This window comes from Hemiscyllium ocellatum, chromosome 1 (assembly GCF_020745735.1).
Source record: "Hemiscyllium ocellatum isolate sHemOce1 chromosome 1, sHemOce1.pat.X.cur, whole genome shotgun sequence".
Classification (NCBI taxonomy): Eukaryota; Metazoa; Chordata; class Chondrichthyes; order Orectolobiformes; family Hemiscylliidae; genus Hemiscyllium; species Hemiscyllium ocellatum.
In genome coordinates, this window is record NC_083401.1 from 60,233,439 (window position 1) to 60,261,128 (window position 27,690).

General features: G+C 41.4%; 1 protein-coding gene across 1 annotated transcript in view; it reads left to right on the forward strand.

Moving 5' to 3' along the window:
• golph3a (golgi phosphoprotein 3a) overlaps window positions 1–27,690 on the forward strand; it is an 81,028-nt gene that overhangs the window by 32,272 nt on the left and 21,066 nt on the right. The window contains exons 2-3 of the mRNA XM_060856572.1: window positions 10,117–10,248; window positions 16,857–16,971. Coding sequence (XP_060712555.1) covers window positions 10,117–10,248; window positions 16,857–16,971 — 247 coding nt within the window. The remainder of the gene's footprint in view (window positions 1–10,116; window positions 10,249–16,856; window positions 16,972–27,690) is intronic.

Here is a 27,690-nt window from a genome sequence, read left to right on the forward strand (position 1 = left end):
TGGTGGGAGGAATGTAGATGAACAAATTTGCAGGGAATTTAGAGATGTGTAAGCATCAGAGTAGGAACAATGGCAGATCTTGACTTAACCGTGCAGAGTGGAGTACAGCACAATGGGTCCAGTCCAGTCTATTGAAACACCGTTTTTAGTTTTTGCAAATGTAGAACCATTAGCAGTAGTAGAAGGGCCAAGTGGAACAACTATCTGTTTTGGAACATATCAGGGTCAGTGATAATTTTATCAGAAGGTTTAAGATGACAGTCAAAAAGTATACTGATGAATCCAGACTAAGATTAATTAACTGGGCTGTCAAGACCTAGATTTGACCAAACAAACATTTATTGTCGTCAGTGTTCATGGGTAGCAGCAATAATACTATGGTTGAATTTTACATACAGTTTAAGGGAGAGAGAATTGTGGGTCCAAGACCATTTTGAATTTAAACAAGGGTAAAAGGACATGAAAACAGAGCTAATGAAAGTGAGCTAGCAATTTAGTTTAAGGGGTGGATCAGTAGAAATACAATGGCAAACGTTTAAGAGAACATTCCAGAAAGCGCAGAATAGATGCATTCTAATAAATAATAATTCTAAGGGATGGAACTGCTTCCTGTGGTTAACTTTAAAACAAAGGTCAAAGATCATATCAAATACCACTAAGAAACACTTCCTTCACTCCCAACACTTCCCCCATGGGACGTTCCCTTGCAATCACTGAAGGTGTAACAGCTGTCCATTTAACTCTTCCCTCTGTATCCAAGGGTCCAACCAAGGTGAAGCAGAAGTTTGCCTACACTTCACACAATCTAATCTATTGTATTTGCTGCTCACAATGTAGTCCCCTCTACATTGGGGAAACAGAGCATAGACTGGGAGACCGTTTTGCAGAACATTATATTTTGTGCGCACAAAAAGATTCTGAGCTTCTAGTTGCCTGCCATTTTAACATACCAAAAGCGAAAATGAGGATTGCAGATGCTGCAGATCAGAGTCGAGATTAGAGTGGTGCTGGAAAAGCATAGCAGGTCAGGCAGCATCCGAGGAGTAGGCAAATCGACGTTTCGGACAAAAGCCCTTCATCCGGAATGGCCTCCTTCCTGATGAAGGGCTTTTGCCCGAAATGTTAATTTTCCTGCTCGGATGCTGCCTGATCTGTGCTTTTCCAGCACCACTCTAATCCAGTCTTTAGCACACCACCCTATTCCCTGGCCAACATCCCCGTCTCCGGCTTGCTATAGTGTTCCAGCAAAGCTTAGTGCAAGCTGGAAGAACAACACCTCACTTTCCACTTGGGACCCTGCAGCCCTCTGGACTCAATATCGAGTTCAACAATTTTAGGGCTTGAATTCTCCCATGCCCTAGCCCCCACCTACACACACCAGGCCTTGTTATCACATTCTGCCATTACATGCTGTCCATTGTTAGCCACTTGCAGTCTCCATTCAACAACAGTTCACTCCCCTGCCAGATCGTGATCTAATCCTTTGTCCAACTGTCTTTTCTCTCTTTGGGCTCTATCCCCACCTATCATTTACTCCTCACCCCATCCCCCACCCCTATTTTCTGCATATAAACCAGCAACATCTTAGCTGTCATCAATTCTGAGGAAAGACCCAAAATGTTAACTTTGGTTTCTGTTCACAGCTGGTGCCAGACCTGTTGAGCTTTTCCAGCAACTTCTGTGTTTTGTTACAACTAAAAGATCTAATTCTTCAAAGATAGATATCAGGTCAAAAGATAGGACAGAATGTTTTGTAAAATGCAAGCAAAGAATTACTAAACGTTTAATATTGAGGGGAAAAGTGAAATATGAGAGAAAGTTAGCCAAAAATATACAGCACAAGAAAAGTTTCTTCAGATATTAAAACAAGAGGAGAGTTAATGAAGTGCTGGTCCTTCTGAAAGTAAGTCTGGGGATTTAGTAATAGAAGATAGCACACAAATTCATTTTGAGTTGGGCTTCACTCGAGAGGATACCAGTATCATTCTGGCAATTGCTGTAAAACAGAAATTGAAACGGATGGGGGAAATTAAAAATTACAATTACCAGAGTAGTAGTATGGAATAAATTGTTAGAATTGAGTTGATAAGTTCTCCGGTTCTGATAGATCTCATCTTTGGGTCTGAAAAGAAGTAACCAGTGAAATAGTTGATGCATTGGTTTTAATTTTCCAACACTCATTAGATTCAGGGATGGTTCCTTTAGATTGAGAAATAGCTGATGTTATTCCTTTATTCAAAAAGGGAGGCAGAAAATAGGAAACTGCAAGCCAGAGAGCTTAACATAGGGAATGTTTTAAAGGCTTCACAGCAGGGTATTTGGATAACTTCAAGGTAATCAGTCAGAGCCAACATAGATTTGTCAAAGGTAAATGGTGTTTAAATAATTTATTGGAGCTCTTGAAGTAAGTTGTGCTTTAGATAAAGGGGAACTGGTAGATGTGTTGTATTTTAGATTTCCAGAAAGTGTTTGATAAGGTGCTACATCAAAGGTATTTGTAGGAAAAAGAAGTGGCTTAACAAATTGACATGAATAGAAGATTAGCATGTTGACAGGAAGTGGGGAGTAAGAGTAAATGGTCTTTTTCACGCTGGCAGAATATAATGAGTGGTGTGCTACAGGGGTTAGTGCTGTGGTCTGAACTCTTTTTTTTACAGATTTACGGATTTTTGGATTAAAGGTATGGCTGCTAAAATTGCTCATATCACGAGGGCAGGAAAATGAGTTGTGAAGAGGACTGCAGGAGCCCACAAGGGATATAGATAGGTTAAGTGAATGGACAAGCATCTGGCAAATGAAGTACAATATGAAAAGTGTGAAATTCTCCATTTTGGTGGAAAAATTATCTAAATGATGAGGTTTCAGCGCTCTGAGATGCAGCGAAATGATGATTTCTTAGTTTATAAATCACAGGGTAGTATGTAGCCATAGCCAATAGCTGGGAAAGCTAATGGAATATTTTTGTGAGGGGAATTGAATGCAAAGTACGGAGGTTATATTTTGGCTATAAAGGGCATTGGTGAGAAGGGTTCTCGACTGATATCAGAAACAAATGGATTGCCTTATGAAAAAAGGCTAGACATGCTAGGGCTGTATCTCTGGTGTTTAGAGGATTCAGAGATAATTTAATTGATACATAAGATCCTGGATGTGCTTGACTAGGTGGCTATTGAAAGGATATTTCTTCTTTTGAGAGACTCTAGAATGGTGTTCATAATTTAAAAATAATAGGATGTTCATTTAAAGCAGAGGTGAGGAGACAATTGTTTCTGAGAGTTGAGAGTTTGAAATTCCCTTTTTCAAATAGCAGTGTGTACAGAATCTTTAAAGAAGTAAGTAGATTCACCCAAGAGGTGAAAGATTATCAGGGGCACGCAGTGTTGAGGTTAAAATGAGATAAACCATCATGTTGTTGTGCCTGCTCCCCCTTCAAATAGTCATGTGATCTACATTTGTTCCTAATTTTCATGGGGCAAGAATGGAGCTAGGCCTGATAGCCTGGAGCCAAAAGTTGGTGAGGGTGAAAACTGTATCTGAACAATGGGATTCCTTCAGAGAAGAACAGGGTTCAAGCTCAGTTAAGATATCTTGAATGGGAAAAGTAAAACATACAAATCCATGATGTAGATGTAAAAGGAAATCATAGTCCTAGAGCGAACCAGCATGGAAACAGACACTTCGGCCCAACTTGTCTCTGCAGAGTAGGTTTTCTCAACTGAATTAGCCCCATTTGCCTGTGTCTTGCCCATATCCCTCTAAATCGTTTCTATTTATGTACCTGTCTAAATGGCTTTTAAATGTTGTACCTGCCTCTACCACTTCCTCCAGTAGTTCATTCCATAAATGCACCACACTCACCGTGGAAAATGTTGGCCCTTGGGTCCTTTCCTAAATCTTTCTGCTTTCCCCTTAAACCTCTGCCCTTTAGTTTTGGACTTCTCTACCCTGGGAAAAAGACCCTTGCTATTTACCTTATCAATGCCCCTCATGATTTTATAAATCTCTTAGAGGGGAATTAATAGTGTCAGACTCCAGACTTGAGACAAATTTAGAGCTCGTGGAATAAAATCAGGTGACTGAGTGATAGGAAATGTGTTAATGTTAGTGTATTTTTTTGGGCTGGACGAAGGCTTGTAGTGGTGTTCCCAGGCATTGATATTGGGAGTCTTAGGTTTCCTAATAGATATAATATTCTAGAGCATGTCCTTTTGGAGGCTGTTTCCAAGTTTGCAGATGATATAAAATTTGGAAGTATGATAAATAGTGAGGAGCTGAAAATGTGTTGCTGGAAAAGCGCAGCAGGTCAGGCAGCATCCAAGGAGCAGAAGATTCGACGTTTCTGATTCCTGAAGAAGGGCTTGTGCCCGAAACGCCAAATCTCCTGCTCCTTGGATGCTGCTTGACCTGCTGCGCTTTTCCAGCAACACATTTTCAGCTCCGATCTCCAGCATCTGTAGACCTCACTTTCTCCCCTAAATAGTGAGGAAGACAGTGTTGAAGTTAAAAATGTTGTAGACCGTTAGGTGGCAAATAAAATTCAATGCAAAGTATGAGGTAATGCATTTTGATAGAAAGTAGAGAGAGTATGAAAAACATGCTACTCTGCAGAAGCAGAGAGATCTGGGTATATATGTGCGTAAGTCATGGCAGGACAGAGAGAGCATTTAGTAGAGCTTAAAGACTTTACTAATAGTGACATGGTACATTAGGACCGACGAGGTGGTCGAGAGGTTAAGGAATTGATTGTGCCTTGCAAGTGTGGGTTCGAATCAGGTAGTCAGGAGCTCGTGTTGGTGCTATCTTTGCCTGTATCTTTGGGCGGCATGGTGGCTTATTGGTTAGCACTGCTGCCTCACAGCACCAGGATCCCAGGTTCGATTCCAGCCTCAGGCGCCGGTCTGTGGAGCTTGCACATTCTCCCTGTGTCTGCGTGGGTTTCCAGTTTCTTCCCACAGTCCAAAAATGTGCAGGTCTGGTGAATTGGCTATGTTAAATTGCCCATAGTATTAGGTACATTAGTCAGAGGGAAATGGGTGGGTTACTCTTCGGAGGATTGGTGTGGGCTAGTTGGGCCGAAGGGCCTATTTGCACACTGTAGGGAATCTAATCGAAGAGCAAGGTGATTGTGTTCAACCCATATCCAGGTCTGTTTGCCACCCTTTGGGAAGGATGTGAACGTTTTTCAAGAGAGTGCCGAAGAGATTTGGAGCGTGGATCCAGGGATGTGGAATTTCAGTAATAAAGATAGTTTTGAAGTTTTTGAGAGAAAAAGGTTATAAAGGAATTCAACAGAAGATCTCAAAATCATGAGTTTGTACAGTTTAGCTGGGGGAAAATATTTCTGCTCATAAAATGACCAAGAATGAATGCTCAGATTTGAAGTAATTAACACAAGAAGCAGATGCGATGTGAGGAAAAATAACTTGTTCACACAACAGTATCTGGAATGCAAGTCAAGAGAATTGCAATAAGTACTAAAGATGATTTGGACAGTTGGTGTAAACACATTGGGCTGAGTAGTCGTCTTCTGTACTGTAACTTCATGGAAGAATCACAGAATTTTTAATATAACTGTTCTTTCACTTCACCTATATCTTAGCTATTCTCTGTCCTCTTGACTGCTTTCAATGATGTATCATCAGTAAAGTTAGATCAATACTCTGACTCTTTTCATCTTGAGACATCAGCATAGATTGTACATGATGACCAAAATGATCATTGTGGCACTTTGCCCATCACAAGCTGCCAACTTGAAAATGTCCTATTTGCGTCCAATCTCTGCCTCGTTAACCTTTCCATACTAATAACATATTTATGTTAGGTAGTAAATACAGTCGTTAGGCAAGCTGAAAGCCCAAGATTCAGAAGGAAAGTACAAAAGCAAATTGAGAGAAGCCAAGAATGATTACAAGAAAGACTGTTCTCCTATCAGCCCAACTTATCTGTGTACTTTTGGAGTTCAGCATTGTCTTCCCCATAGTTTACAACATTTCTTAAATTTTGTGTCTTCTACAAACTTTAAAATGGTCTCCTGCATGCCAAGATCCACATCGTTAATACATATCAGGAAAAGCAAGGTTTCCCATATTGATCCTGGGGAGCTCCACTATAACCCTTGTTGTAGCCCAAAATCTGTCCATTGATCACTCAGCCAACTTTGGATCTGCATTGCTACTGTCCCTTTTTGTACCATGATCTAGAACTTTGCTCGAGTCAGTTGACTGGCACTACATCAATGCAAATTAATATAACCCATATCAACAGCATCATCCTTCACAAGCTTTTGTTAACTTTTCAAAAATCCAGCAAGCCTGTTAAACCCAATTTTCCTCTTGGGAATCCATGCTGACTCTTCCTAATCTACCCACCTTTCTCCATGAGACGACTAATTTTATTGCAAATAATTTTTTCTTCTCAGCTTCCCCACCAGTGAGGTTACACTGACTTGTCTGTAATTGGGATTGTATTACAAACTTCCTTGAATAAGGCCATAATATTTGCAATTCTCCAATCTTCCGGCACACCTCAGAGTCTAGGGAAGTTTGAAAGATTGTGCCTGTGCAGTTTCTATCCTCACTTCCTTCCAATTCAATCACTTCAAATTCCTTGGATGCATTTCATCCAATCCCAGTGCCTTTTAAGTGCCAACTGTCTGTCCAAGACTACTTTCTTATTTGTTTTGATCCCTTCTAGTGACAGAGCTTCCTCCTCTGTCGCTGTTGATAGGGCTTTATCCTCCTCTTTGAGAAAGATGATGTAAAGTGTTAACTTAATATGTCTGCCATGCTCCCTGAAATGATTAATAAATTCCCTTTTCATCTCTGATTTACCATACTTGTTTTAAATATTCTTTTATGTGCCTGTAGAAAACTTTGGAATACCACTTTGTCAGGTCCTAGTCTTTTCTCATTATTCCTCTTTGCTTTTCTTATTTGCATTTTCACCGCCCCTTTAAATCTTCGGTAATCCTCTTTGTTCTCAATTGTATTTTCTGCCTTACACCTGTCATAAACCTTTTTTTTAACTTCTCATGTTAAACTTTACCTCCTTTGTCATCTAGAGAACTTTGGATTTGTTTGTCCTACCTTTCCCATTTCTTTTCCAGTTGTGGGAAGTGGTAACATTGTCAAGCCAGCACTTATTGCCTGTGCTTAATTATTCTTAAATGTGATGGTGCGGATACCTACATGAACTGCTGCAGTCCATGTGCTGTAATTAGGTCTGCAATGACTAGAATGTAGCTGAACCATTTCTTTCAAGGTAGTTAGTTCATTGTTCAGTTATTGTTTTGTCTGCCAACCACTTGTTCCAGTCAATCCTGCCTAGCTTTGCTTTGCCCTGTTGAAGTCAGCTCTCCATTGATTGAAAAAAAGAAAATATCAGATTGGAAGGATTCTGGTTATTGCTTTCATGACTTTAGTAAATGTAGTGTACTTGTATACTAGAATTGGAACATTATACCAATATTGAAATTGCCTTGAACATAATTTAGAGTAAAAAATGAGGTCTGCAGATGCTGGAGATCACAGCTGAAAATGTGTTGCTGGTCAAAGCACAGCAGGCCAGGCAGCATCTCAGGAATAGAGAATTCGACGTTTCAAGCATAAGCCCTTCATCAGGAATGAGAGAGAGTAGCCAAGCAGGCTAAGATAAAAGGTAGGGAGGAGGGACTTGGGGGAGGGGCAATGGAGGTGGGATAGGTGGAAGGAGGTCAAGGTGAGGATAATTTAGCCAGCATATCTACTTTGCCAGCTAAAGTTGTCATTTACAGGAGGCTTAGCCTGGGGTAGCTGGTGGGAAAACCTGCCTGGTGACAAACATTATTATTTCCTACTTCAATCCATTTGTTTTCAAGAAGACTTTCGTGTCTTGGTTTTAGCTGAACTGTAAAAGTAAATTGCAGATGACTGGGTCTGGTGATATCAAAGGTAAGTAGAAATTGTTGAAGACAACAAGACCACCTCTTTGAATAAATGTTCACATCAAATTAATAATGCCTTAAGTTTTACTTGTCTTGATGTTTCTTAGTTTCTTAATTGGCAACATTCTGGTCATCGTTTTTGTAGGAACAACTCAATTTTGTAGTTGAGCAGAATCTTAGTGCAACAGGATGATAGTCCTGTTTTTTTTGGTTTTGTAACCAATGCCTTTTAATTATTTGCATTTTTCTGTAAAAGACCCCAAAGGTTCACATTTATTACATAATGCATTCTGACTAGTTGGCAAGGGAAAATATAAAGGAGCATATTAATTTGGTATCAAAGTCGGTCTTGATTTCTCCCAGTTAACTGTAGGGACTTGACAAACAGTTTGCGTGAATATGAATTCATGCACTTACAGCATTTTTTCATTTGCATCTTTTGTATGCACGTTTTCTATAATGTGTCACTAGTCCACAACAATCTTCATATAAAATAATGAAAGTATCTTACAGCAGCAAATATAAGAGGCATAGTTAGTAAGTTTGCAGATGACACCAAAATTGGTGAAGTAGTGGACAGTCAAGGAGGTTGCATCAGAATATGACTGGGCCTTGATCAGATGGGCCAGGAAGTTGAGGATGGAGTTTAATCTAGATAAATATGATTTGCTACCTTGTGTTAGGACAAATCAGGTCAGAACTTAAACACTTAATGGTAACGTTCTTGGGAGTGTTGCCGAACAAAGAGGCCTTGGAGTGTAGGTTCATAGTACCTTGAAAGTGGAGTCACAGGTAAACCTGGTCGTGAAGAAGCCATTTTGTACACCTTATCTTTATTGGCCAGTGCATTGAGTATAGCAGTTGGGAGATCTCATTGTGGCTGTACGGGACATTGGTTGCAGAATGGAATACTGCATTCAATTCTGGCATCCTGGCCATAAGTGTATTGCTAAGCTTGAGAAGCTTCAGAAAGATCTACAAGGGTGTTGCCGAGATTGGAGGGTTTGAGCTATAGAGAGGCTGAATAGGCTGAGCATTTCTTTTCCCTTGAGCATCAGAAGCTGCAGGGTGACCTTAGTGGTATATAAAATCATGAGGGGCGCAAACAAAGTGAATAGCCAATGTCTTTTTTTTTCCCTCCCCAAGGTAGGGAGAGTTCAAAACTGGAGGGGATAAGTTTAGTGTGAGGAGAAAGATTTAAACAGAACCTGAGGGGCAATTCTTCCATGCAGAAGGTGATTGTGTATGGAATGAGCTGCCAGAGGAGGTATGGAGGTGGGTACGATTAGAACATTTAAAAAGCGTCTGAATGGATGGCGATATGAATAGACAGGGTTTAGAGAAGTGTGGACCAAATGCTGGCAAATGATACCTGGTCAGTTCTGATATCTGGCCATTGCAGATGAGTTTGACCAAAGGGTCTGTTTCCATGCTGTATAACTCTGACTCTAAACCTATTGTATTTTTTTTCCTTTTTACGTTGTCCCTGACATTCCTCGTCAGCTATGGTTAGCTCATCTTTCCCTTAGTATGGTTTATTAGAAAGTTTGATAATTGGAAGGAAGTAAGATATTGACAAATAATGTACTTAAGAGATAATCCTTGGGATAAATTTCTGCTGTGCCTCTGAAACTTTCCCCCATTGCTGCTTCACCAGCTTCCCTTCTAGGCTTCCTTTATTACCTACCGACTGCATGAGCCCTTACCTGCTCAAATGCTATTGGAAAGCCAGTCAAAGTAAAAGCAAGTTTCTCATTTTGGTAGTTAGAAATGTATAGAATTACCAGAACACACACATTTTTAAAACAAAAACTTACCCACTCTTTCCAGAGTAATATAATTAACCTTTAACTGCCACCTGAAATGGCTTCATTTCATTCAAGGGCAATTAGATATGAGCAACTGATGGTGATTTTGAAGGAAACCCCCCCAATTGTAATCATCTCCATGAAAAAATGTGAAATTGTACTTGAATATGGAGAAATTTTCAAACCTAAGACTATTTGCATTGGCTGCAGGAGCACTGTAAAGTAAAAGAATGTTTTTAGAATGACAAGGGGCCTAGAGAATTTAGGTATGTGAATTATGACTGAGAGTGTGTTGCAAGTTCACGAGATATGTAATGAATATCATTAGAGTGTCCAAATACTTACGCACTTTGTTTCTTAACTTTACTATTTTTGCTTGTGCTACAGGGTTACACGTCTTTTTGGAATGACTGCATCTCATCTGGTTTGCGTGGATGCATGCTGATTGAATTAGCACTTCGAGGGCGTTTGCAATTGGAATCTTTTGGGATGAGACGCAAAAGTTTACTAACAAGAAAGGTAAGTGCAGTCTTGGCATTGTAATTTTTGAGTTTGTTTTACTTGTAAAACAAATACGTTACCAGCATACATTATAACAAAGTGTCTATGCATCTTTTGAATAAGTTGTTTCTACATGCAGTGTTCTATGTTTTAGTTACTGGTATAAATCATTGAGCACATCTTGAGTCTGTGTGTCTTCTTTAAGTAAATTAACGTGTATTTACAATTTACAGGATACAATAATTATGGTTAATTTGTCCATCTATAATGGACCCATTGCAATTTCTGTATATTTAGGATATACACCATGCCTTGTATGGAAGCATGACATCTGTCTGCCTGTCTAGGTTTGTCCTTCAGGTGAAATCCTTGACTGAAATAGATGTTGTTTATTTGCATTGGTGTTCCAGCGATATGATGGCATTATGCAAAGTAAAGTACTGTTCTTTTTATATTAGTTCATATTTATTCTTTAACTAAGAACTAGTTTTCCATCTAGAGACTGTCGAATGACTTTAGGTAACACATTAGATTACTTTTAACTTTTTTATTGATAAAGTATCTTGAGATAGTTTTCATAAATGTAAGATGCCTATGCTGATGAGAGAGACTACATTTGGAAACTGTGCATTTTCATCCCCTTAGTGAAGGAAAAAACATAATTTCATGGGAGGCAGTTCATTGAAGGTTCACCAGGATGATCCAGGTATAGAGAGATTGTCTTATGAGCAACAGCTAAACAGGTTGGGACTGTACTCACCGCAATTTAGAAGAATGAGGTAATCCCATTGAAACATGTGTGATTCTTAAGAGGCTTGATGTCAAATGTGGAGAAAATATTACCCCTCATGGAAGAGTCCAGACTTAGTCCCAGAATAATGGAATACCAATTTGAGACTGAAATGAGGAGGAAGTTTCTTCTCTGAGGTTTAAGAGTCTTTTAAACTTCTCGCTGCAGAGTTATGGGGAGCAGTCCTTGTGTATAGTGAAGGCTGAATTAAATTCTTGATCAATAGGTGATATGACTTGAATAGTCATATTGGACTCTAAACATTAATTACTTTTCTCTCGCAGATGCTGAGAGACTGGCTGAGATTCTCTAACAGCTTCTTATCATTTAATCTTGTAAAGCTCCTGTGCGCTGCTTCTGCTCTTATTTGTAGCAGGACATAAATAGGAGATTAAAACTGCAAACAGTATTCAAGATGTGGTGTGCCCTGTAGAACTTAAATATAACAGTCTTTATTTTCAACTCCAGTCGTAATAAAAGATGGCATCCCATTTGCTGCTTTGATTATGTACTGTACCTGCATATTAATCTTTAGTGACTCATGTACCAGAACACCCCTTTAGCATTTTGGATTTCTGCAGATGTTCTCCATTTCAGTCATGCTCTGTTTTTCACATTTTCCCACATTATGTGCCCTCTGCTAGATTTTTGCCCAATTCTTCAGCCTTTCTGTATGTCTGCAACCTTCTTATGTTTTCATAATGTACTTTAATAGCTATCTTGGTGTCTTCTGCTTAGTTAAAGATCTTTCCTTACGTCCTCACATCTGAGTCATTTGATGTAAATTCTAAAAAGTTGTTGCCCTGTTGCAGACCCCTGCCAGGTTCCATTTGTCATATCCTATCAATCAAGCAAAGTATCAACTATGTGTAGTGTCTTTTCTGCCAGCCAGCCAATCTTCTATCCATGTGTTATGGAAGTGTATGTTAAATAAGTTAATTCCCCTTTCAACTCCTGATTTACAGCTCTTGCTAAAATGATTTTTGTATAGAATGAAGAACGAAGCAAAGTATTTGGCTGCTCATCTACCATTCTCTTAGTCTGTACTGTTAACTTTCCATTCTCACTCTTGTTAGAGGATCAGCACTTGCTTTGCTTTCATTGTTCATTTTTACATATGTGGCAAAACTCTACCTGTTTCTACACTCCTAACTAAATTATTTTTAACTATAATTTCTTACTCATGATTGAATTTTGTCATTCTCTCTGCCATTCTTTATACTCTGACTTGTATGGTGAACCATGGATGTGTGTCCTCCCTTTGGAGGTTTCTTCATAGAATCTTCAATTTCTGAGCGTTCTGAAATATCCTCTTCAGTGTTTGCCACTGTCTCCGTTGATCTATCCCCTTTGGTTCACTTCGGCTAGGTCTGTTCTTGTACCCAGGTGGCTGCCCTTATTTAGCATTAAATTACAATAAATTTGTCTGGCTAACTACTGCCTCACCAGTCTACTCTGAATCATCAGTAAAGTGATGGAATGATGCCAAGTTTGGGTTCTATGAGGGCCATTCAGCTCCTGACCTTATTTCAAACATGGAGAAAAGAGCTGAATTCTAGAGGTGAGGCGAGAGTGACAGTCCTTGACATCAAGGCCGCATTTGACTGAATGTGGCATCAAGGAGCTCCAACTGGAAACAATGGATATTGGGGCAAACTCTCTGCTGATTCAGCTGTTACCTGAAAGATACTGTTAGTAGGAGTAATAGAAGTAGTAGCAGTATTGTTGAAGGTCAGTCATTTCAGCTGCAGGACAACTCTGCAGGAGTTCCTCAGGGGAGTGTCCTAGGCCCAACCATCTTCCGCTGCCTCATCAATGACCTTCTCTCCATCCTAAAGTCAAGTGGGAATGTTCACCGATGACTGCACAACGTTCAACACCATTCATGAATCCTCAGATACTGAAGCAGTCCATGATCAAATGCAACAAGATGTGGACAATACCCAGGCTTGGGCTGACAAATGGCAAGTTATCTTCATGCCATGCAAATACCAAGCAAGATCCATCTCCAATCTAACCACTGCCTCATGATGTTATCATCACTAAATCCCCCATTTTCAATATCCTTGGGTTACCATTGATTAGAAACTCAACTAGACTTGCTGTGTAAACATAGTAGCTACAAGAGCAGGTAGGAGGCTAGGAATACTCCTGCAATTAATTCACCTCCTGACTCCCTAAAACCTATCCAACATTCATAAGGCACAAATCAGGAGTATGGTGGAATACTCCCCACTTACCTGGCTAAGTGTAGCTCCAACAACACCCGAAGTTTGACACCATTTCAGGGCAAAGCAGGTTACTTGATTGGCATCACATCCACATTCTCCTGCAACAATGTATTGTGTACCATCTACAAGATGCATGCAGAGATTTACCAAAGATCCTTGGATAGCACCTTCCAAAATCATGACCATTCCATCTAGAAGGAAAAGGGCACTCCTCATTCTGACTTGGAAGCATAGTGCTGTTGTTTGGTCAAGCTCCTGGAATTCCCTCCCTACGGGCATTGTGGCTCAACATGCAGCACGCAGACTACAATGTTTCAAGAGGGTAAATAACCACCACCACCTCAAGGGCAGCTCGGAGCAGACAATAAATGCTGTCCAGCCAGCAACACCCATCTCACATGCGTGAATTTAAAAGAGAAACTTGTCTTGGATCCAATCTTCTCCGTTCAGACTGGATGTAAAACGAAGTCTGACTGTGTGGTTTCTGCTCCCTTGGCATGCCTTGATTTGGAGGTATTAATCAATCCTGTTCTGTTACACAATCAAAAGTATAATATAATCTGTTCTGTACTTAGTTCTAGAGTGTGCTGTTAGAAGGAACCATCTCAAAACTATTCTAAAAGGGCATACAATTGCTGCTGATTTTTTTTTTAATGTTTATGTAGATTAATGTCTCTCTTGTTTATTGTTGCTCTTTTATCACAAGCATCCAATATTTCTTCTTGTATACTGTCCCACGTTATGATTACTGATCAGGAACCTTTAGACAACTTCACAGTGACTTCTTTACCTAACAGTTCTTCTCCATCCAGATTCTGCATCCTGATGGCTTGTGACCATAAGATGAGTCTTTCTCACTCTTCATTGAGATCATTGGTGATCTGATGACCCTCAACTCCATTTTCCTATCTTTTCCCTCTATTTCTTGATTACTTTCCTTATTTAAAGTCTATCTTGACCTTGGATATATTTGATAACTCAACGTCAACAGATCTTTTGTGGTAAAGAATTCTGCAGAGTAACTACCCTCAAGTTATTCCTCCTCATCTCTGTTTTATGTGGGAAGTACCTTGTTTTGAGAAGATTTCCTTTGGTCCTAGACACTCCCACAAGAGAGAGGAATTTTTTTTCTGCAAATACCTTGTCAAATCTGAGTCTTGTATGTTTTATTGAGGTTACATCTCATTCTTGTAAACTCCCAATGAGTACAAGTCCAATCTGCTTAACCCTCTCAGAGTCATAGAAGCAGATGTTTTGGTCCCACTTGTCCATGCTAACCATAGAGCAACATAGAACGATACAGGGCACAACAGGCCCTTCAGCACGAGATGTTGTGCTAACCTGCAAACTGGTTTAAGCTCATTCCCGTACACTATCCCATCATCCATGTGCTTATCCAAGGATTGTTTAAATCTCCCTAATGTGGCTGAGTTAACTACATTGATAGGCAGGGCATTCCACGCCCTTACCACTCTGAGTAAAGAACCTGCCTCTAACATCTGTCTCAAATCTATCACCCCTCAATTTGTAGCTATGCCCCCACGTACAAGTTGACGTCATCATCCAAGGAAAAAGGCTTTCACTGTCTACTCTATCTAATTCTTTGATTATCTTGTATGTCTCTATCAAATCCCTTCTTAGCGTTCTTCTTTCCAATGAGAACAGACTCAAGTCTCTCAGCCTTTCCTTGTAAGACCTTCCCTTCAGACCAGGCAACATTCTGATAAATCTCCTCTGCACCTTTTCCAATGCTTCCATGTCTTTCCTGTAATAGGCCGACCAGAGCTGTACACAATTTTCCAAGTGCGGCCGCACTAGCATTTTGCATAGTTGCAGCATGACATTACGGCTCCGGAACTCGATCCCTCTGCCAATAAAACCTAACACATTGTATGTCGCCTTAACAGCACTATCAATCTGGGTGGCAACCTTCAGGGATCTATGTGCATGGACTCCAAGATCCCTCTGCACATCCACAGTACCAAGAATCTTTCCGTTGACCCTGTATTCTGCCTTCCTGTTATTCTTCCCAAAGTGAATCACCTTACATTTAGCTGCATTGAATTCCATTTCTCAGCCCAATTCTGCAGATTATCCAAGACCCCCTGCAACCTGCAACATTATTCTACACTGTCCCCAACTCCACCGACTTTAGTGTCATCTGCAAACTTACTAACCCATCCACCTATGCCTGCGTCTTTGTCATTTTTAAAATGACAAACAGCAGTGGTCCCAAAACAGATCCTTGTGGCATACCAATAGTAACTGGATTCTGCTGAATATTTTCCATCAACCACCACTCGCTGCCTTCTTTCAGAAAGCCAGTTTCTAATCCAAACTTCTAAATCGCCCTCAATCCCATGCCTCTGCATTTTTTCCAACAGCTTACCATGTGGAACCTTGTCAAAGGCTTTACTGAAGTCCGTGTACACCACGTCAACTGACCAGATATCCTAAATTAATCTAGTCCCATTTGCACTTGGCCCATATCCCTACAAAACCTTCCTATTCATATACCCATCCAGATGTTTTTTAAATGTTGTAATTATACCTCTGGCAGCTATTTTCCATAATGCACTACGTTCTGCATGAAAACATTGGCACTTTGGTCCCTTTTATATCTTTCCCCTCTCGCCCTAAACCTATGCCCTCTGGTTCTGGCCTCCCCCACCCTATGCATGCCCCTCATAATTTTATAAACCTCTGTAAGGTCACCCCTCAGCCTCCGATGTTCCGGGAAAACAGACCCAGCTTACTCAGCCTCTACCTATAGCTTAAATCCCACCAATCCTGGCAAGATTCTTGTAAACCTTTTCTGAACCCTTTCAACTTTCACAACGTCCTTTCTATAGGAGGAAGACCAGAATTGCACACACTATTCCAAAAATGACCTAACCAATGTCCTGTACAGCCACAGCATGACCTCCCAACTCGAAAACTCAATGCTTTGACCAATAAAGGGATAGCGGACCAAGTACATTCTTCACTATCCTACCTACCTGCGACTCCACTTTCAAGGAACTATGAATTTGCTCTCCAAGGTCTTTGTTCAGCAACAGCCCCTAGGACCTTAACATTAAGTGTATAAGTCCTTGCAAGAAAATCACTGGGCTTCTTCCAATGCCAGTATTGCTTTCCTTAGATGAGGTGCACCAAGAAGTGTGGTCTAATTGGTGCCATGTATAATTTTGGCAAAAACTTCATGATTTTGTACTCCATTTCCTTTGCCATTTCCAACTATTGTGCAAATGTCATCGTCATGAATTAACAATACTAATCCTGCATCTTTACCTAGCATCCTATTTTTATTCAATGTTATATACCACTTTAATACTTGGGTTCCAATCCTTGTATGAACATGTCCTTAGCAAGTATGTAAAGATCGACTTATCTATTGTAACACAATATTTGTCAGAGAAGTGCTCACTTCCTCACTACAGCTGGGTCTGTTTGCAATTTGTGTTTTTAATCTGTGATCTTTGTATTGGCTTATATATTCACAAATGTATGATTTGTCAAACTACAAAAAAGTTGCTACTTGTTTTATATAAAAGTTTTGGAAATTATTTTTAAAACTTTGATTTCTTTGCTTTTGTTTCCCGTAGGTCATCTGTAAGTCAGATACTCCAACTGGAGATGTTTTACTTGATGAAGCCTTGAAACATATTAAAGAAACTCAGCCTCCAGAAGCTGTGCAAAGCTGGATTGAGCTTCTCAGTGGTAAATGAACAAAAGAACCCGCAAGGGTGTAAATGAAAAATGTTCGATTCAAACAGAATTGATAGACATACAAAACAATCATTTCAGATATCCAAAGGATAGAAGGTTAAATTTGAGTTGTGTTAACTAAGTAAGTTTTATGAATGCAACTGCATACTTTAAAAAAAACGCCAATTTTCCATGGAGATGTTTTATATTTTGCCACATCTTAAGATTGGCAGAGACTTTGACTTTTACATTGTCTCTGTCTTTGTGGAGCCTCCAGAAAAGTTAGAGGGGAAATCCAAGAACCCTTATCAAAACTGTGCCCCTTGTTTTTGCAAGTTTTGTTAGAAAAGTGAGAAAAAGTTTTAAATTCTTGAGTCTTTGCTAAAATGTTATTGGCAAATAATATGATAACTATGTTAAAAATGGAAAATTAATTTTGCAAATATGTAATGAGTTGGTTTTGTATTCAGATTTAAGTGTCATGAGGACCTTGCTTGATAAAACTTGATGTTTAAACTACTTTATTTTGTTTTGGGGCATGACCCGCACTGCCAAGACCAGTATGTATTGCCTATCCACAACTGCCCTTGAGAAGATGGTGATGAACTGTGACTTTGAACAGCAATAGCCTGTCTGATCGACTGGGCTTGTACTCCATGGAGTTTAGAACAATGAGGAGGGATTTCATAGAAACATGTAAAATCCTGAAGGGACTGGACAGGCTAAATGTGGGAAGAATGTTCGTGATGGGGAAGTCTAGAAATAGGTGTCACAGTCTAAGAATAACCAGTAAGCCACTCGAGTTGTGACCTTGTGGGATTCTGTACCAAAGAAAGCTGTTGAGGGCAGTTTGTTAGATGTTGTCAAGAGGGAGCTGGTCGTGGCTAAAGGGATCAGCGTGTGTGGAGGGAAAGTGGAGATGGTCTACCGAAATCGCATAGTCAGCCATGATCATATCGAATGGTGGTGCAGGATTGAAGGGCCGAATGGTTTGCTCCTGCATCTATTTTCAAAGATGCATGTATGTCCACATTTCTGTTAGAAATGGAGATCCAAGACTGAGTGGCAGTTGTGAAGGTGTAATGACATAGTTTCAAGTCAGGATATTATATGAATTGGCACACTTTCAGATGATTGTGTTCCCAAATATCTGTTGTCTTTATTCTTCTGGGTGGTAGAGGGTTGGATGCTGCAGTTGAAAGAGCTTGGTGAGTTGTTGCAATGCATGTTGAGGGTATTGTGTGAAGCTGTAATTATCCCAGTAAAGGGAGAATATTCTAATACAAACTTGAACCTTGTAAGTGGAGGGCAGGTTTTGAAGAGTCAGCAGTGGAAATATTTGCCATAGGATGTAAACAAATCATGAAAAGATGTGAAAATACGTAAAAACACAACAGCATTGTTGCAGTGAGTGGTTTTAACTTCCCCAATATTGACTGGGACGCTGACTGCCAGGAGCTTAGTTGAGGTTGAATTTGTTAGGTGCATCCAAGAGGGCTTTTTGAAACAATAGTTAGATCGTTCAACTAGAGAGGGTCATACTCCTCTTGTATTGGGGAATGAACCCAATAGTTTTGGACTTGCCTATCCTGGCGAAAAGACCTTGACTATTCACCCTAAACATCCCCCTCATGATTTTATAGACCTATATAAGGTCACCTGACTACTTTCAGGGAAAATAGCCTAGCCTATTCAACCTCTCCCTATAGCTCAAAATCTCCAACTCTGGCAACACCCTTGAAAGGGTTCAGAAAAGATTTACAAGTTTCTTTTCTTCAGTATTTACAAATGAGAGGAACTGTATTGTTGAAGAGTAGAGTATGAAACGGACTGGTAAGCTAGAGGAGATACTTGTTAGGAAGGAAGATGTGTTGGACATTTTGAAAAACTTGAGGATAGCCAAGTCCCTCAGACCTGACGGGATATATCCTAGGATTATGTGGGAAGCAAGAAAGAAAATTGCAGAGCCATTGGCAATGTTCTTTTCGTCTTCACTGTCAACGGGGGTGGTACCAGGGGACTGGAGAGTGGCGAATGTTGTGCCCCTGTTCAAAAAAGGGAATAGGGATAACTCCGGGAATTATAGGCCAGTTAGTCTTACTTCGTTTGTAGGTAAAGTAATGGAAAGGGTACTAAGGGATAGTATTTATGAGTATCTGGAAAGACACTGCTTGATTAGGGACAGCCAGCACGGATTTGTGAGGGGTAGGTCTTGCCTTACAAGTCTTATTGAATTCTTTGAGGAGGTGAGCAAGCAGGTGGATGAGGGTAGAGCAGTGGATGTAGTGTACATGGATTTTAGTAAGGCATTTGATAAGGTTCCCCATGGTAGGCTTATGCGGAAAATCAGGAGGCATGAGGTAGTGGGAAATTTGGCCAGTTGGATAGACTACTGGCTAACCGGTCGAAGTCAGAGAGTGATGGTAGATGGTAAATATTCTGTCTGGAGCCCAGTTACAATTGGAGTTCTGCAGGGATCAGTTCTGGGTCCTTTGCTGTTTGTAATTTTTATTAATGACTTGGAAGAGGGAGTCGAAGGGTGGGTCAGTAAATTTGCAGACGATACGAAGATTGGTGGAATTGTGGATCGTGAGGAGGGCTATTGTCAACTGCAAAGGGACTTAGAAATGATGCAGAGCTGGGCTGAGGAGTGGCAGGTGGAATTCAACCCTGTCAAGTGTAAGGTTGTCCATTTTGGAAGGACAAATAAGAATGCAGAATACAGGGTTAATGGTAGGGTTCTTAATAAGGTGGAGGAGCAGAGGGATCTTGGGGTCTATGTTCATAGCTCTTTGAAAGTTGCCACTCAGGTGGATAGAGCTTGTAAGAAGGCATATGGTATATTAGCATTCATTAGCAGAGGGATTGAATTCAAGAATCGTGAGGTGATGTTGCAGCTGTACAGGACCTTGTAAGGCCACATTTGGAGTATTGTGTGCAGTTCTAGTCGCCTCACTTTAGGAAAGATGTTGAAGCTTTGGAGAGGGTGCAGAGGAGATTTGCCATGCTGTTGCCTGGAATGGAGAATAGGTCGTACGAGGAAAGGTTGAGAGTGCTAGGCCTTTTCTCATTGGAACGGCGAAGGATGAGGGGTGACTTGATAGAGGTTTATAAGATGATCAGGGGAATAGATAGAGGAGACAGTCAGAGACTTTTTCCCCGGGTACAACAGTGTGTTACAAGGCGAAATAAATTTAAGGTGAAGGGTGGAAGGTATGGGGGGATGTCAAGGGTAGGTTCTTTACTCAGAGAGTGGTGGGGGCATGGAATGCGCTGCCTGTGGGAGTGGCAGAGTCACTATCATTGGTGACCTTTAACCGACAATTGGATAGGTACATGGATAGGTGCTTAAGCTAGGACAAATGTTCGGCACAACATCGTGGGCCAAAGGGCCTGTTCTGTGCTGTGTTGTCCTATGTTCTATAACATCTTTCCTATAGCAGGGAGATCAGAATTGAACACAGTACTCTAAAAGTGGCCTAACAATGTCTACCAGAGTTCAGGATCTTGTTCATGTTCCTTTTGTGGTTGAAAGATGAGGATGGCAAGATTTGGAAACTTTGGATGCCAAGAGGTATTGAAAGTGTTTTTAGTTTTTAAAAAAAGGGAACCAATGTAAGGTTTAAGAAATGGAAATCAGACAAGCCCCTTAGGTGTAATGAAAGCATAGGAGAAAGTGAGGGCTGGAGATCAGAGCTGAAAATGTGTTGCTAGAAAAGCGCAGCAGGTCAGGCAGCATCCAAGGAGCAGGAGAATCGACGTTTCGGGCATGAGCCCTTCTTCAGGAATGAGGAAAATGTGCCAAGCAGGCTAAGATAAAAGGTAGGGAGGAGGGACTTGGGGGAGGGGCGTTGGAAATGAGATAGGTGGAAGGAGGTTAAGGTGAGGGTGATAAGATGAGGGCGATGGGCTGGAGTGGGGGTGGGGGCAGAGAGGTCAGGAAGAAGATTACAGGTTAAGAAGGTGGTGCTGAGTTTGAGGGTTGGGACTGAGACAAGGTCGGGGAGGGGAAATGAGGAAACTGGAGAAATGAGTTCATCCCTTTTGGTTGGAGGGTTTCTAGGCAGAAGATGAGGCGCTCTTCCTCCAGCCGCCGTGTTGCTCTGGTCTGGCAATGGAGCAGTCCAAGAATCTGCATGTCCTTGGTGGAGTGGGAGGGGGAGTTGAAGTGTTGAGCCACGGAGTGGTTGGGTTGGTTGGTCCGGGTGTCCCAGAGGTGTTCTCTGAAACGTTCTGCAAGTAGGCGGCCTGTCTCCCCAATATAGAGGAGGCCACATCAGGTGCAGCGGATGCAGTAGATGATGTGTGTGGAGGTGCAGGTGAATTTGTGGCAGATATGGAGGGATCCCTTGGTGCCTTGAAGGGAAGTAAGGGGGGGAGGTGTGGACGCAAGTTTCGCATCTCTTGCGGTTGCATGGGAAGGTGCCGGCTGTGGAGGTTGGGTTGGTGGGGGATGTGGACCTGACGAGGGAGTCACGGAGGCAGTGATCCTTTCAGAACGCTGATAGGGGAGGGTAGGGGAGGGAAATATATCCCTGGTGGTGGGGTCCGTTCTGAGGTGGCAGAAATGATGGATGATATGATGTATTTGGAGGTTGGTGGGGTGGTAGGTGAGGACCAGTGGGGTTCTGTCCTGGTGGCGATTGGAGGGGCGAGGCTCGAGAGCGGAGGAGTGGGAAGTGGAGGAGATGCGGTGGAGGGCATTGCCGATCACGTCTGGGGGGAAATTGCGGACTTTGAAGAAGGAGGCCATCTGGGTTGTCGGTATTGGAACTGGTCCTCCTGGAAGCAGATGCTGCGGAGACGAAGGAATTGGGAATATGGGATGGCGTTTTTACAGGGGGCAGGGTGGGAGGAGGTGTAGTCTGGGTAGCTGTGGGAGTCGGTCGGTTTATAGTAAATGTCCGTGTTGATTCGGTTGCCCGAGTTAGAAATGGAGAGGTCTAGGAAGGGGAGGGAGGAGTCTGAGATGGTCCAGGTAAATTTGAAGTCGGGGTGGAAGGTGTTGGTAAAGTGGATGAACTGTAATGAAAGCAGAAAAGAACTGAAACAAGAGACCAGGAGAGCTAGAAGGGACTTTGAAATGTCTTTGGCAAGAAGCATTAAGAAGAATCCCAAGACATTTTTACCATTTATTGGGGCCACAAGGGTACCTGGGGAAAGTGTAGGTCCACTCAAAGACACAGAAAGGAATTTATGCGTGGAGCCAGAGGAAGTGGGGTGAGCTCCTAAATAAGTACTTGAATCAATTATTCTGCAAGGAAAAGTACTGGATTATGGTAAGATAATGTAGGAGTATGTTGATACTCCTGGGGCACGTTGCTGTTGAGAAGGTGGTGGTGTTGGATCGCTTTAAAAAATGTGGAAGTAGGTAAGTCTCCAGGGCATGATGAGATCGATCCCAGGATGAAGGAGCCAAGAGAGGAGATTGCTAGAGCCTTGATAAAGACCTTTGTCTCCTCTTTAATCACAGGTGAAGTCCTCAAAGACTGGAGATTAGCCAATGTTGTTCCTTTGTTTAAGAAACACAACAGGGATAATCCAGGAAATTAGAAGCCGGGTAGCCTTGCATCTGTGATGGGAAATTATTGGGGGAGATTCTTAGGCATAGCATTTGCTCGTATTTGGAGAAGGTTTGAATGATTTGTGTCTCAAACTTGATTGAATTTTTTGAGGAAGTGGACCTGAGGTGACACTCTGTGGTGTTCTTTTCTGGCTGGTAGCAGGTGTCACACCATCACCATGCAGTGGGTATTGCGCTGATGCTAATGTCTAAATGATTGTGGCTTCATTACAACTCTGTCTGCTGCTGTCAAAATGACACTGGGTTTACATGCCCAACAGGAAGGCCCAGTTTTTGCAGCTGATTAAGTTGCATTGCCAGTGGCTGAAAGACAAAGAGTAGAACCTGCTGTGGGCCAGTAGCCTGATTCTGGGTTAGATTTCTGCAACCAAGGAGCCTCTTGTGATGACGTTGCTGCTTTAGCCAGGTTGTGTTGTCCTTGTTTTTTTTTCCAAAAGTGTCTTATGACACAGGTTCCAAAATGTCTGGCTTGATCTACTTAAAAAAAACTTCTAAGTTTTTTAAAAAAACACATGTACAATGAAAGGGGATTGGCCAGTTCACCCAGCTTAGCTTTAACCTGGTCTGGTTTGGTTTGGGTTTTAGCAGTCTGTCTGTTCAAAGCAAGCAGTGAGTCAGTTTGTTTGAGGCTGCTGGTCAAAGAAACAGCTATGGAAGAAGGTGTTCCATGCTGAATCTCTCTGCCATTTCTCTCTCTCCTGTGAGAACCTGTTTGTTTTTTTTTCCTCTTTTGCAAGGGATGTTTATGGGGATTGTTGCAAGTACAGAACAACCTTGGTTATCGAATTTTGGATTATCCGAATAAGGTCTCCATGTCCCGTAAAAACGTTATCCAAACAATCAGTTATCCAAACAAAATACTCCCCACCCATCTCATTTGGATAATTGAGTTTATTCTGTAATTGGAACAGCATCATTTAAATTGGGATAGTCTGTTTGGTTTTCGGATGCTTTAAGTTATTCTATGTTCTGTTCTCCTTTATTTGTGTTTCATTTGATAATCTTGGTTGGTTTGTTTAAAACTAAGTGGTTGGGCCAGCTGCATCACTCCTGGAATATCTACTCTGCACCTGTTTAAAACAACTAGCAAAGTTAGGATCAGGGCTACTTGCTTGAAATGTTTTGAGGAGGTCTGACCTGATCAATTACGCTCTGGAGAGTTTATACCTACAGGGCATGCTTTATAGACTTGTGGACTTTGACTTGATTGCTGATTCCTATCTGGCTTGTTCAATACTGCGTGAAGTACCATGTTGCAACAAAACCGTATGACAACGTATCAATGTGAAGTCAAGAATTTTCCTGGGTGACACAATTTTACAAATATGGAAAGTTATTTCACCAATGCAAGAGGATGATCATTCTGGGTGTATAACTTCAATGGCTGTATAATTAAATTCAATGGTATAGAACAACTTGTTCTTTACATTTTGAAAGGCTTACTTACCATTAAACACTTTTTGGCAAGCTCTTTCATGGTAGGCTGATCCAGAAGATTAGGTCATATGGAATCCATGGTGAATTATAAAATTGGCTGGGTCATAGATTAGATTAGATTCCCTTCAGATTAAATTTCCTACAGTGTGTAAACAGGCCCTTCAGCCCAACAAGTCTACCTCAACCCTCCAAAAGAGTAACCCACCCAGATCCATTCCTCTCCATTTACCTCTGACTGATGCACCTGACCTACACGTCTGTGAACACCTATGGCCAATTTAGCTCGGCCAATTCACCTGACCTGCACATCTTTGGATTGTGGGAGGAAACCAGAGCATCCGGAGGAAACCCACGCAGACACAGGGAGAATGTGCAAACTCCACACACAGTTGCCCTAGGTGGGAATCGAACCTGGGTCCCTGGCGCTGAGGCAGCAGTGCTAATCACTAAGCCAAAGTGGAAATGCCAAATATTAGGGAGCACAGGTTTAAGGTGTGGGGGTAAGTTTTAAGGGGATTTGCAAATATATGTTTTTTACAAAAGTGATCGGTGCCAGGGATACATTGTCAGGGAAGGTGGTAGAAATAGAAGCAGAAACATTAACAATGTTTAAGAGGCACTTAGACACATGAACAGGTAAGGGATAGAGGCGGATGGGGTTAATTTAGAATGACATCGTGTTGACGCAGACGTTTGCAGAAAGGCCTGTTCCTGTGCTATACAGTTGTAATTCCCAAACTCTGATCTAGTGTTTTAGGTACGGTGTTTATATGGCTAATTTGGTTAAGTTTCTGGTCAGTGATAAGATCCAGATGTTAATAGTGGAGGATCTAGCGATGGTAAAGCTGTGAATGTTGAATAGTGATAGTCAGATTCTCTCTTGTTGGAGATGCTTGTTGCCCAAGACTTCTGTGCTGTGAATGTTACTTGCCACATGTCAACTTAAATCAGAATGTTGTCCAGGGCTGGCTGCATGCAGGCACTGGCTGCTCCTCATATCTGAGGAGTAATAAATGGTGGTGAAAACTGCAGTCATCAGCCAACATCTCTACTTCTGATGTTATGATGGAGGGGCAGTCATTAATGAAGTAACTGAAGATGGTTTGGCACATGTCATTACCCTTAGGGATTCCTGCACTGATATCCTGGGGGTAAAATGGTGAGGTCCAACAAGCACAGCCAGTTTCCTTTGTGTTCAGATTGACTCCAATCGATGGAGATTTCCCATCTAATTCCCATTGACATCAGTTTCATTAGGGATTCTTAATGTCAGATTGTCAAATATACCCTATATGAAAAGAGCTGCTACTGTCAGGTCATCTTTTTTCCCCACATTTGCACTGAGACTGTAATGTGTGATGGAGCTGTGTTGCCCTGCTGGAACTGCAACTGAAACATTGCTGCGTAAATGTCACTTGATAGTACAGTCAATAATGTCTTGAGACTAGACAGATGGAGCAGTAATTGGTTCGGTTTGATTTGATTTGTCGAGTTTTCTATAGGCAGGAAAAACTGGGCAGTTTTTAACAGTGATGGATGCTAGTATTGTAGCTGTACTCGAACAACTTGGCTAAGGGTGCGGCTAGTTTTGTGACACACAAGACTTTAGTACTACAGTTGGAACGTTATCAAGACTCAAAGCCTTTGCTGTACCCAATGCCTTCAACTGTATTCTGATATCGTGTGAAGTGAATTGACTTGCCTGAAGCCTAGAACCCTTTATGTTGGTGGTCTTGGAGGAGGCAGGGATGGAGCATTCACTTGTTACTTCTGCACGAAGGTTATTACAAATGCCTTCACTTCGGCTTTTGCACTGATGGGCTGGGCACCCACATAATTGAGTAGAGTATTTTTGGAGACACCCCTCCTCTTGTTTGTCCATCAACTTTCAAGAGACGTGACAGGTCTAATTAGACTCTAATTAGTTGTGGGGTCATTTTACCACAGTCTGTAGCATCTGCTTCCATTTAGCATGCATGCAATCTTATGATGTTGCTTCACTGTGATGTTGACTTGTCATTTTTTGGATATGGTACAGGATGTCTGGTACTGGTCCTGGTATGCTTTCCTCAAGGTATCATTGAACCAGTTTAGTCCCTACCCTTGGTGGTACTGTTAAAAGTAGTGCCATGCTGAGCCTTGAAGCTACTGGTTGTGGTTGAATACATTTTTGCTTCGAATGATTCACAGTGCTGAAGTGCCCAGTTTTTAACTCCTAGATCAGTTTTGATGCCACAGTATTTAGTGGTGATAATGCTAGACAGTACACTGGTAGGTGTCAGTAGAGTGAAGTTGAGTTTCATTCCACAATAGTATTGTGGTTGTTCCTCCTACCAATACTGAGGCCTAGATGCATCTGTAATCGGCAGACTGGTGAGGTCAGTCAGATTTCATTTTTTCTAATTATCTGTATTGTTCCAATGATGTGAATATAGTCTTCAGAACTGTGAAAAGGTCACAGATCTGAAATTTTAATTCTTTCTCTGTCTCAAATGCTATCACATTTACTGAGTCTTTCCAGCATTTATTGTTCCTATTTGGGAAATCAGAAACCTTTGCCAATTTAGGCAGAGGACGTTATGGCCTTCATATAATTATTTTTATTATATTATGGCCTTTATATAATTATTTTTGTGTAAATGACCATTCTTTTCACTGTTCTCCTATTTAAGTAATAACTTAATAGCAAATTATTAATAATGAAGTAGTAGTAACTGTACTTTACGACTGTGTCCACATGGTGTCAGCATAAATCTGTTATTATAAAGTTTGGATATTCAAATTGTGACTTTAATTTAGATTAGATTAGATTCCCTACAGTGTGGAAACGGGCCCTTAGGCCCAACCAGTTCACACTGACCCTCTGGAGACTAACCCACCCAGACCCATTTCCCTCTGATTAATGCACCTAACATTATGGGCAATTTAGCATGGCCAATTCACTTGATCTGCACAGCTTTGGATCGTGGGAGGAAACCCATACAGACACAGGGAGAATGTGCAAACTCCACACAGTCAGTCACCCAAAGCTGGAATCAAACCTGGGACCCTGGTGCTGAGAGGAAGCAGTGCTATCCACTGTGCCAGCCACTGTACCACCCACTAAACAATGCATTGATTTCTCATGGGAAGCAAGGTGTGTATGTATGATATCGACCCTCCGAAGAGTAACCCCCCCCCCCCCCCCCCCCAGACCCATTCTCCATATTTACCCCTGACTAATGTACCTAATTCTGTGGGCAATTTAGCATGCCCAATTCACCTAATCTGCACATCTTTGGACTGTGGGAGGAAACCGGAGCACCCAGAGGAAACCCACACAATGACACTGGGAAAGTGTGCAAACTTCATACAGACAGTCGCCCGAGGCTGGAATGGAATCCGGGCCCCTGGTGCTGTGAGGCAGCAGTGCTAACCACTGAGCCTATTAACCAGAAGAGCTAAAATGCATTATAGTTGCAAATTGAACTTGTGTTATCTGTTTTCAAAGTGGATATGGTTTTACATTATTTAAATGCACTTTTATTATACTGTAAGCTAGGCATGCTGGTTACTATTTTTAATACTCTTACCTTATCATCCTCCTCCCCACCATGGGTGATGTCAGCAGATTACACTACCCACATGCCATCTCCAGTTTTATTGAGGATAATTGTATTTGAATCCTAGATTAGACTTAATCTTGTTGCACAGGAGGTCCTTATTGTTGC